General features: G+C 41.4%; 1 protein-coding gene across 12 annotated transcripts in view; it reads right to left on the bottom strand.

The window, feature by feature from the left end:
* Positions 1-12,563, bottom strand: part of SEC31A (SEC31 homolog A, COPII coat complex component) — a 68,750-nt gene that overhangs the window by 39,532 nt on the left and 16,655 nt on the right. For all 12 annotated transcript variants that reach the window (XM_060779318.2, XM_060779314.2, XM_060779326.2 and 9 more), the window contains exons 9-13: positions 10,483-10,644; positions 9,495-9,644; positions 7,067-7,306; positions 4,821-4,895; positions 3,458-3,508 (exon numbers count right to left, since the gene is read on the bottom strand). In XM_060779318.2, the coding sequence (XP_060635301.2) occupies positions 3,458-3,508; positions 4,821-4,895; positions 7,067-7,306; positions 9,495-9,644; positions 10,483-10,644 (678 nt within the window). The remainder of the gene's footprint in view (positions 1-3,457; positions 3,509-4,820; positions 4,896-7,066; positions 7,307-9,494; positions 9,645-10,482; positions 10,645-12,563) is intronic.

A 12,563-nucleotide genomic window follows, 5' to 3' on the forward strand; every position in this document is an offset into this window, starting at 1 on the left:
TCCTGGGAGAACTACTTGCCTGATCTCCAGATTAGTTCAGGAGAAAGGAGGATAACTTAATGGCAGAGTAAATTTCATTTATTTAAATGGCTGTACAAAGAGTCAAGAAAAAACAGAGAAGGATTTGTGTGGGCCACTCGGTCATCATGGATAAACACTGCTGTGTTCAAGTTGTTTCAATAGAAGACAAGAAGTCTCAACAATCACAATATGCGACTGGAACAAAATTATGGTGGCCTATATAAATTCAGGGGCAGATCAAGGCTGGGGATAGAATCATAGAATGAGTTGGAAGAGACCTTGTGGGCCATCCAGTCCAACCCCATTCTGCCAAGAAGCAGGAAAATCACATTCAAAGCACCCCTGACAGATGGTCATCCAGCCTCTGCTTAAAAGCCTCCAAAGAAGGAGCCTCCATCACACTCCGGGGCAGAGGGAGAGTTCCACTGCTGAACAGCTTTCACAGTCAAGAAGTTCTTCCTAATGTTCAGATGGAATCTCCTTTCCTGTGGTTTGAAGCCATTGTTCCGTGTCCTAGTTTCCAGGGCAGCAGAAAACAAGCTTGCTCCCTCCTCTCTATGACTTCCTCTCACATATTTATACATGGTCAACATGTCTCCTCTCAGCCTTCTCTTTTTCAGGTTCAACATGCCCAGCTCTTTAAGCCACTCCTGATTGAGCTTGTTTTCCAGACCAGATGTGGTCTGATCAAGATCTTTTGGACTTCCATATAATAGCAAACATCCACTCCCAACAGCCCTATTAGTCAGACTTGCTGATGGAAAGAGTCTAACAACATCCAGAGCGGCAAAAGTTCCTCAGTCTTCTCAAATGAAACTAGAGTTCCTGACACAAGCTGGATCTGCAATACCTTTTCTCAATAATCAGGATACTCAGTTAAGACTTTTCTGTGCCCTTCCGCTTTCTGACATTTCGTTCCTGGTATACAGGACAGGGACTTTTTGGTGATTATGTTAAGGCGCTGGAATAGTCTCCCTCAAGAGGTCTGTGTTGTCCTTCGTAACTTTTCAGTAGATTGTAAAGACAATCTTGCTACTTTCTCTGCATGAGACTGTGAAATTTTTCATTTCTTGTTGCTTTTTACAATTGTGCTTCTAGCTTTATTGTAAGCCACCTTGGGATGCATTTAGCAAAAATGCATCACAGAAGTATGAAGTTAAAACAAAGAACCCAAGAACTGCTACAGAATTTAGAGAAAATGGCATGCATCCTAAAAAGGGGAGAAGGGAGGCTCAAGTTGCAACGGAAGAGCAAGATGGGACTAATGGGGCACAAAGAGAGGAAAGAAAACACCAGCAAACCTTTAGTGAATGATCAAACAGTTCCCTGCTCAACTTGCTACCATTCTAAACTCATGAGGAATGCAACACAAACATAAGTTTAAACCAGCATTTTAAAGTTGTGAAAGCATTTCAAAACATTTACACTGGTAATCCATAGAGTAACTCTGGAACATAAACCTCACATCTCATTCCCACAGACAGATCTGCCTGGACTCATGTTGACAAAATTGACATATCCACACATTATGTTCAACATCATTTCAGCAAAACAAGGACAAGTACAAAGAAGATGCAGTGAGGTCTGGTGCTGTGCATATAATCCATTCTTTCCTTTTTACTTGCATAGCTAAGTTTGGAAGCTACTACTACTACTACTACTACTACTACTATTATTATTTTATTCTTATATCCTGCCGGCTTCCCCTGAAGGGACTCGGGTGGCTTACAGACGGCAAAAAGTGCCTAAAACAAACATAAAAGTGAACACAATATAAAATACAATGAAACAAATGCACATATTAAAACATCAATTCAGATTCAATCAACATGCAATCCTCTAACCATGGCAATGAATTACTGGCACCATGGCCGGGCTGTAAACATTGGAATAAAATAAGTGCCAGCTCTAGTAATGGAGAGAGGGCATGGGGAAAAGTGCAGGATGTGCAACTACTATGTAGGACAACTAGGGGCTAAATATTCTCAAAGGCTTGATTGAAGAGCCAAGTAAAGGTAAAGGTTTCCCTTTGACATTAAGTCTAGTTGTGTCCAACTCTGGGAGGAAGTGCTCATCTCAGTTTCTAAGTTGCGGAGCCAGCATTGTCCATAGACACCTCCAAGGTCATGTGGTGAGCATGACTGCATGGAGCGCCGTTACCTTCCTGCCAGAGCGGTACCTATTGATTAACTCACATTTGCACATTTTCGAACTGATAGGTTGGCAGGTGCTGAGGCTAACAGAAGGAGCTCACCCCGCTCGCCGGATTAGAACTGCCAACCTTTTGGTCAGCAAATTCAGCAGCTTAGCAGTTTAACCCGCTGTGCTACTGGGGGCTCCCTATAGTTTACCTATAGTTTATTGTATTATTTTAACTGACAAACCATGGTCAGCATCAATAACGATTTATTATTATGTTTATTTATACCCTGCTTTTCTGTCTGCGAAGGAGACTCAAAGTGGCTATAGTTTGTTTCAACTGGAAATTATAATTACTGAAGCTGGTTTACTACAATACCATAACAAAAGCTTATCACAATTTATTGTGTTTGAACTTAGAACTGAGAATAACAATAATTAAACACAAAAAACCCACCCAATCTCCTCTCAGCAAAAAGAGAGGATATTCAATATGAAACCCCAAGGTTTGCTACTGCTTGTTCATATCTCTTGAAAATATGGCTTTTCATAATAGGCTGACATGGACAACACAGGCTTGCCAGTATTTTTATAAATGTGCGTTTGAGGTGAGATCTGAACCAGCAGAATTCTTCACTCACAGCATATGCCATTAACCACTTTTAAACTACTGCTTCTACTTAGGTGTTAGAAATGACAGTCTGCTGCAAGAAAAGCTGATAGATGAAACCATGGCTCAGATTCTTGATGTACTTTCTTCTGCAGATTTAGCTGCGCTGCTTAGGTTTCTTCTTCTTCCAAAGTGGCACAACAGGGATTAATGTGCCTTCGTTTTAAAAGCTTTTATTAATTACAAAACGAGGACTCAATGCTTTTATGGAAACTAAGTGGAGACACTGTTTCCAGAAAACTGGAGAAGATAGAGAGGTGCATTACATCACTAGGGGGAAAATCAGCAGCATAAAACACAGCAGTGGAGACAACAGCACACTTGTGTAAAAAACACACAGACAAAAAGAAACACACAAATAGTAAGTCTTAGGTCAAAGAGAAGTTATTTCCCAAGAACATGGTTTAAGGATTAGGGCTTTGGTTTTTATAAATTTAAAGGCTGATTTCTTTCCTTTTTAATAATATGAACCTTTACTGCCTGATGTGGAATTTATAAACTGAAAATTAACGTGAGGACAAGCGTAGATGATTCATGCATTTCCATACCAATGCAGGTTGCCAGAGACACAAAGTGGCAGTTTCCAAATGCATTTGCGTGACAAAAGGACTATGTTTAGGTTCTTACCTCATCTGGTTCTCGGCTGTGAAGACTCTCTTTATGGAGAGCTGAAGTAATCTGAAAGGAGGAAAGAAGACTGCTCTATTTCTCTTGGAGAAAGAAACAATCTTTCAAGGCCCCTAACTGCCATAATGGCAAGTCGACATACAGCTCCTTTTTTCTAAATCTCAGGCATGAGTTACTGCATATTTTAAAAATATAACTTGTTTCGTCTGGGCATTACTGACAAGAGATTTTATACAAGACTGAAAAACCCAAAACAAAAAGTAGAAGCAACAAAAATGCACACAGTATTGTCTTTCCTACATTTCTTCCCTAAATCACATCTTAGAACTTTTTACTAGGGTTGGGTAGGTTTGTTCGGAAATGACTAAAATTCAGAAAAAAACATACGAATTTGGACATCCGATGCAGTTTCCAACCATGCAGGAAAGGTGGGGGGGGGGGGGGGGGGATCCGAATTTGAACCGCTTACCTTTTTTTTTGGGAAATATTCTATAATGTTCGGATGTCTCCCAAGGTTATTTTAATTTTCACAACCATTAAGCAACTTTGGTAAAGGCAAGGGAATTTTTAAAATCTCATTCTTTCCGCCGACAATGCAAGGAGGGAAGTGGTGGCTAATCAAAGCCATCGTAACTGTAGTTTGTGAAGGCCAGGCCCCTCAATGGCAGAGATTGCAGCTTAGCATTTCCCACAACGCTAAGCTGCTCATTAGCCGAAATGGCTGAAGGACCCAAAAAATGGCTGAAGGACTCAAAAATAACTGTCTGTAGCAGTCTTCATCTAAATATAAAATAAACCGATTGAATCTACAAAGATCTCTAAAGAAGGCAGAAAAGCAATAAGCAACTTTTGCAAAGCCAAGAGAACATAAACTGTTTAAAAACCAATCATTTTACTTTTGCCAGCCACAGCCAACCAACCAGCCCTTTACAGTCAGTAAGTAATGATAAAATAAAATGATTGGTTGCATCTGCAAAAAGGAATAAACAGATGGATGTGTCTTGAGGGTCCTCTCCAACTCAGTAGAGGAAGCAAATGGATGTCAGGAGAGTTTGGAGACTGCTTTACATATCTTTATATTTCAGGATCATGTCTAGTTCCTTCATAGCTGCTCTTCCAAATATAAATTTTCTAATTTTTTTAATGCAATTCCACTTCTGATTAATGACTGATCCAGTTAAAAATGGGATAAAATTGCTTTCCATGGCTTCAAACTTTATGAGAACTGTACATCTCTAACTTGTGATAGGAAACACTTATGCATCCCATCTACATTGCAAAGGCCTCTCATAACAGGACCTCATGAGTTTTCGTAAATATGTGTTTTAAAAAGCATGCAATATGCCAACAATAGTTGACTCACCTTTTGCCCCAGATCATCTTTCTTGTATCCTAAAAGTTCCAGATATTTACCACGTGAATCCTCTTCAAAATGCACCTGTTTTGAAAGTTGGGAGAAAGGAGAAATGTCAGAAAGTTTCATTTTCATTCGCTCCCCAATCTAACAAATGTCTGGGCGGGAAAATAGAAGCACATTGTGCCCACATGGTGCCAGGGAATCTTGAATTGGGGATGGTGCTATCCCCTTTTTGTGGAATGTCCCTTGGCTTATCCATGTCTCATATCAAAATCCCATTATTTTGGCTCCAGTATTTGCCCTTGTCTCATACATCAGGTTTAATTATATACAAGTACTAGCTGTGCCCTGCCACGCGTTGCTGTGGCCTATAGTAAAACTTATCAAAGTTGAGGTAGATATCTGGACTATTATGAAAGAGAGGTCCCTACCTATTCCTTCCCCCTTTTCCTCCCCCTTCCTCTCCTTTCTTCCTTCTCTACCTCTTTCTTTCTTTCCTTCTTTCACTACTTGGTTTCATCCTTCTCTCTTTCCTTCACTCCCTCCCCCTTTCTTCCTTTGCCTTTCTTCCCTCCCTGTTTGCTTCCTTCTTTCACTTTTTATTTCCTTTTATTTTACCACCAACATAACAATAACAGTAATGCAATGCATTGCCTCTGGGACCTGACACCTCTCCCATTCCCCCTAAAAGGGTCTCATAGGAACAATAGCATCATCATAATAATAATAGAAATAACAACCTTTACCCGCCATGTGTTGCTGTGGCCAATCTTCCCTCTTTCTCTCCTTCTTTCCCTCCTTCCTTCCTTCCCTCCCATCTTTCCTTCTCCTCTTCTTTCTCTATCTCTTTCCTTCCTTCCCCCCTTTTCTTTCTTTTCTGCTGTCTCTCTTTTCTTTCCTTCCATCTTTCCTTTTCTTTCCTTTTCTTCTTCCTTCTTTCTCTAACTTTCCTTCCTTCCCCCTTTTTCTTTACCTTCCTTTCTCTTTCGTCCTTCTTTCCTTCCTTCCTGTCTTTCCTAGATTTTGACAGGGCGGGAAGGGGCGGGGTGGGGTTTGGAGGTGGCGTGAAGTAAAAGGAGGTAAGATTGGGGCAGGGGAGTGATGGAGCGTGGGGTTGCGTGTGTGTATGCGGCGGCGGGGGGAGTGATGGAGCGTGGGGTTGCGTGTGTGTATGCGGCGGCAGGGGGAGTGATGGAGCGTGGGGTTGCGTGTGTGTGTGCGGCGGCGGGGGAGTGGGATTGCGTGTGTGCGTGCGGTGGCGGGGGGAGTGATGGAGCGTGGGGTTGCGTGTGTGTGTGTGTGCGGCGGCGGGGGGAGTGGGGTTGCATGTGTGCGTGCGGCAGTGGGGGGAGTGATGGAGCGTGGGGTTGCGTGTGTGTGTGCGGCGGCGGGGGGGAGTGGGGTTGCGTGTGTGTGTGCGGCGGCGGGGGGAGTGATGGAGTGTGGGGTTGTGTGTGTGTGTGCGGCAGGGGGTGTGTGTGTGCGGGAAGCGGCGCGGCGGGGCTTGGAGTGGGCATGGTTTCCGCAGAGGGAACATTGGCCGGAAGGCCATGTGCGCGCACCAGGGAACTTGCGGCTGGGCGCCAATGCGCATGCTCAGTTGTTTTGCCGTTTTGTGAGTGTGTTGTTGTGTTGTTTTTCATTTTGAGTAGATATGTTTGTACCTTGTGGGTTGTGTTATGAGCATGGGAATTTTGGTTAAGTTTCGTTGGGGGATTTTTGAGTTTTGTTGTTTTGCCGTTTTGTGAGTGTGTTGTTGTGTTGTTTTTCATTTTGAGTAGATATGTTTGTACCTTGTGGGTTGTGTTATGGGCATGGGGATTTTGGTTAAGTTTCATTGGGGGATTTTTGAGTTTTGTTGTTTTGCCGTTTTGTGAGTGTGTTGTTGTGTTGTTTTTCATTTTGAGTAGATATGTTTGTACCTTGTGGGTTGTGTTATGGGCATGGGAATTTTGGTTAAGTTTCGTTGGGGGGTTTTTGAGTTTTGTTTCCTCGTTGGATGCCCCTAACAAATTTATATATATAGATTGGTATATACCATACATGGGCAAACTTGGGTCTGGCTGTTAGGAATTGTGGGAATTCAAGTCCAAAACACCTGGAGAGCCCAAGTTTGCTCATGTCTGGTATATGCATTACGTTGAGACCAATGATAAATATAGCAAAACAGGCTTCTAAACCACCACATCCTGTTCAGTATTGGTTTTTAAGATGGTGGGAACCTTTAATACACAAACAAGCTCTAAAATTACCTTCAAGAAAGACCACACGTTTTTCTCAAAGTCATTCCTGGCGGCATCGATTTTCTTCTGACAGTAGTTGATGAAGGCTTCGGCTTGGACGGCCTCCTGCAGCTGATCAGAACGGCTCAGGAACTCCTTCTCAGTGACAACTTGACTCACGTACACATGATAATGCGGCGGCTGCTGCTGATGTTCTGGCCCTTGTTGCTGGGCCCTGCTATTTTCAAACGTGACCAGCTTCCCTCCAAACTAGAATTTAAACACACCACAAAGTACAGAGAACCATTTGAACAATTATTATTAAATACTTGTGTGCTTATAACTGTATTCATTAAAGAGAGATAGGAGCCTCTGGTGGTGCAATGGGTTAAATCCTTGTGCCAGCAGGACTGCTGACTGAAAGGTCAGCAGTTCAAATCTGGGAAACAGGTTGAGCTCCTGTCTGCCAGCTCCAGCTTCTCCTGTGGGGACATGAGAGAAGCCTCCCACAGGATGGTAAAACATCTGGGGGTCCCCTGGGCAACGTCCTTGCAGATGGCCAATTCTCTTACACCAGAAGCAACTTGCTGTTTCTCAAGTTGCTCCTGACATGAAAAAAAATTACAGAGAGATCATTTCTAAGAGAGTTTATTATTAGCTTAGAAAAAATGTTTTAAGGAGGTTTGCAAGCATAATTTAATGTTAGGAAACATTGTTATATCAAGACAGCAATTGAGCTTCTGCATTTTTTTAAATCCCTAAAGCATCATTTGGGTATTTAACATAAGGGACACGATTTTACTATGCCACTGTATATAATGGGACTGTATATAATGGGAGCATCCATGGATTTTGGTATCCACAGGGGGTCTTGGAATCAATCTCTAGCAGATACTGAGGGCATATTATACTTTTCAAAACAGGGTGATTCATTTAGATGTGAATACATACATAATCATTTTTTATCTTTTCAGTATAGTTAATAGAGCAGGAAAAAGACATTTGAAATGGGTTACAATTTGAATACAGTGCTTCCAATTCAGCATGAGAAAGAACTGGCATTAAATGACATATTATTGGGTTTAGTATGCTTGCACATTGATGCACTGACACCTTAAACTGTTTTGAGTTTCCCAGGATACTATATACTCTAAGGCAGTGATTCCCAACCTGTGGTCTATGGACCACCAGTGATCCACAAGAACTACAATATGGTCCGCAGCCTTATTGTTACTACACCACTGCAACGAGAGCGACTGGTCTCACGAAATCTTTTTATAGTGCTGAAGCTTATTAAATATGATTTTCTTTGGGCAAGCAGATGGTGACTAATGGTTGGCATATGCCCTGTAACAAAAACTAGAGCTGATGTGGTCTATTCAATGCAATTTTCTGAATCAGCACCCCAAATAACCAAAACTGAATCTGAAGTTGACCAAAAACTGATTCATAACCCTTTTGGTACCAATGTTGAAGAGTGGTCCCTGTTTTTTTGTTTTTTTTTTAAAAAAAAAGACTGGAAATCAATGCTTGAAGACCTACTTTCAACAGTAATCAATGAAGTCACAATAACATAGTTATATTATTATATCAACTATGAACGGTATATGTATTCATGACAAGAGAATATACATGCCATATATGTTAATCTTTATTTTCAGAAGCCTGGTTCTATCCAACTCTGATTATTTTAGTATGCCAAGGCTTTGTAATTTCTTTAATAATCTTTGATTAAACAAAACAGAATGAATGTCCCATAAAGAGGAAATAAAGTAGTAAAGAAAATCTGCAAAAAATAACTGTTAGCCAGCACACAGAGCTTCTGAGGTTTCATTGATAAATAATGTATGGAGCCTGAAACTGTTAACAGCAAAGGAAATATCACAAGAGAAAACTGTAAAAGCAAAGCACAGGCCCAAACAGAATAATGATGCTGTCTGCTGCTGCTCACAAAAAATAAACATAAAATGAAGAGTGAGCAAGTCAACACACACAAAAAACCAAACCTCTCTCCCATTACAAGATTGCTTAATCTGTAGTACATCATCTAGATGAAGGGCAAATTCTAAAACAAGAATATGAATCCAGTGGGCCTTCTGTTGCTACTAAACTACATTTTCCTCTGATACTTTGCTTTAATTCTGCTGGCAAGAGCAATGGAAGTTGCAGTCCAAATACATGTGGCCCCCCAACATTCTCCACCATTGCTCTAGAACAATGATTCTTGATCTTTGGTCCTCCAAGTGTTTTGAAGTCCAACTCCCAGATTTCCTGGCAATTGGCCAAGCAGGATATGGCATCTGGGGACTGAAACCCCAAAGATCAGGAGGGCCAAAGGTTGGGATTATTGCTCTGGAATACCACCATGTAGCAAAAGAAGCCAGTCCTGTAATATCCTCTGCAGAAAAATGATCAGAAGCATCATCAATTTTTATACAGCAGAGAAGCTCCAACTCACTGAAAAAGATGCGCCCACGGGTCGGCGAATCCACTTGGGTGGCTTCTTCAAGGGCAGGATTGTGCTCTGTGGGGCCTGCTGTGGAAGCTGCAAAGGAGGGAGCGGCTGCCCTGTTCCAAATGGGTCAAGATTCCCAAAGGATGAGGAGAGCTTTTAAAGAAACACAGAGAGAAAGGGATCAGTCTACACCGCAATCATTATTTTCGAGTTTATTGATTTTCTGCTGCCCTGGAGAGTAGGGGCCCTTCCACACAGCCTTATAACCCAGAATATCAAGGCAGAATAACCCACAATATCAGATTTGAACTGGGTTATCTGAGTCCACACTGCCAAATACCCCAGTTCAAAGCAGATACTGTGGGATTTTATTCAACTGTGTGGAAGAGGCTCTGGATTCAGAGCACTGGATTCCAATTACTGGAAAGCAAATTCCACCTAAACATTAGGAAGAACTTCCTGGCCATAAGAACTGTTCAACAGTGGAACTCTCTGCCTTAGAGTGTGGTGGAAGCTCTTTCTTTGGAGTCTTTTAAACAGAAGCTGGATGACCATTGTTTGGGGTGCTTTAATTGTGCTTTTCCTGTATGGCAGGGCACTGAAGTGGATGACCCTTGGGGGCCTCTTTAAACTCTTAAGATTCTATGATTATCATTTTGCCTTTTCATGCTTAACAAATACAAACAAGGAGTAGGTTGTGGCTGAACTAATGAGTCAACAATCTCTCAATATCCTATCACTTCATGAGTAAAGGACACAATTGTTCTCCTTAGCCTCACATGGAAACAAAAAACTAGGATTGTTACAAAACCACTGCGGAAGGAGGTTAATTATGTCAACGTAACATTCTCTGAATTCTGACTGTGGAAGAATCCTGCAACAGCTTGCAATACCTTTGACAGTCAGGCCTATTTTAAAACATTTTATCCTACATTACACATCTGTCTTGCTCCAACTGGATATTTAGTTCCATTTTGTTTTTGAAAATTACCTTGTCTACTTGCTTCTGCCGCAGGCTGTCTGGGCTTCCTCCCATGATTGAGTAAATGCTAATCCTCCCATCAAAAGAAGCAGCAGAGAGCAGAGCGGGGTTTCTGGGACACCACTGAACATCAAAGCACCATTGGGTGGTAGTAGGCAGCTCATACAACACCTGTGCCAAAATGAGATACATTAGACCAACAAGGGCAGCTATGAAAAGAAAGATCAGGTACACGAAAGATCAGCAAGACACATGGGGATATCCTAACAAGGTGTGGAGATCTTCAAACAATCCTGACACCTTTCGCTGTGAAATCCTATTAATATGGAATGATTGTACTTAGCATTTTATGACAATGTAGATTGCAACGGCATTTTTCTCAGCAGGACTTTCCTTGCCTCCTCTTCCCTTCAATTAGTCTCCAAATAGTTTCCAGCCACAGGAAGCAATAAGATACTAATGGATTCTTACAGCCCAGCTAAAAGTACTGCTGGCAGAGGAAAAGCAACAAACTTTTAATAAAAGAATCAATTACAACAAGAGATCAATGACCACAGAACCCATTTGTGCAGTTTTTCAGGTCCTCCAGACAATTCTGTGGTGTGCTTCCCCTAGACTAGGGGTCCTCAAACTAAGCCCGGGGGGACAGATATGGCCCTCCAAGGTCATTTACCCAGCCCTTGCTCAGGGTCACCCTAATTCTGAAATGATATGAAAGCACACAACAACAACAACAACAACAACAATCCTATCTTATCAGCCAAAAGCATGCCGACACTTCCCACTGAAATACTATTAAGTTTATATATTTTTACATTGTTCTTCATTTTAATTATTGTGTTGTTTTAAAGTGTTTTTGCACTACAAATAAAATATGTGCAGTGTGCATAGGAATTCATTCATTTTTTTCCAAATTATAATCCGGCCCGCCAACAGTTTGAGGGATTGTGACCTGGCCCTCTGCTTAAAAGGTTTGAGGACCCCTGCCCTAGACATTACCCACTCAGCAAATTTATAGAGGATAACTCCCTAGGAATCTTTAGGTCCTTCAGTGCCACACTATGGTATGTTGGGACAAAAAAAAATCAGGCAATTGAATCGCATTTGGTTGCATCCATGGTTTCAGGTAACTGTGATCCAGCAGGGAACATATCCCCTATTGACACAAGTGTCTTACTGTAATTTTTTTTTCATGTCAGGGGCAATTTGAGAAACTGCAAGTTGCTTCCGTTGTGAGAGAATTGGCTGTCTGCAAGGACGTTGCCCAGGGGACACCCAGACGTTTTACCATCCTGTGGGAGGCTTCTCTCATGTCCCCTCATGGGGAGCTGGAGCTGACAGAGGGAACTCAACCCACTCTCCCCAGATATGAACCACTGACCTGTCAGTCAGCAGTCCTGCTGGCACAAGGGTTTAACCATTTGTGGCACCAGGGGCTCTGCTTACTGTAATTTATCAACATTAGTGGAATGTATGCACACATTCAGACTTTAGGAAATACTTTCACTTCTCCATTCCTACATTTTCCAGATTAAGGACAGTTGGAAATAACCTTCTACAAGCCTCCTATAGTAGTTGTTTGTTATGTATATAATTGAGATTGCTTACTATATTGAATGTATATATTGGTATGCAGTTTTCCCCTTCACTCTATGTTGTTAGAGGTTGTGGGAGGGACTACAGACCATGTGACCAGATCTTAGAATGTTCAGAGTGAGACTCCATTTTAGAATGTGTTTGAATCAGAAGTCAGTTGGAGTCAGTTAGAAGAAGTCAGTTGAGACTTGAGTCAGTTGGAAGTTAAAAGTCAGTTGAGTCAGTAGATGTCAGAGCAGGAATATAGTCAGTATACTGCACTGAGATGTCAGTAAATATATTGAGTCTGTTTGCAGCAGATTTATAGTACAGTATAGTACAGTTTTAAGCATAATTCAGTTAACATGAAACCAATAAACTATGTACCTAATTGCTAAATACATGAAATTTCTAAGTAAATCAACTATGTTAACTTTTAACAAAGACTATTCATTTTTGGTCTTTTGATAGCATGATTTAAAAGCAATATATTTTATGAGGGAGTAGATAGATAT

Source organism: Anolis sagrei, chromosome 5 (assembly GCF_037176765.1).
Source record: "Anolis sagrei isolate rAnoSag1 chromosome 5, rAnoSag1.mat, whole genome shotgun sequence".
NCBI classification, from domain to species: Eukaryota; Metazoa; Chordata; class Lepidosauria; order Squamata; family Dactyloidae; genus Anolis; species Anolis sagrei.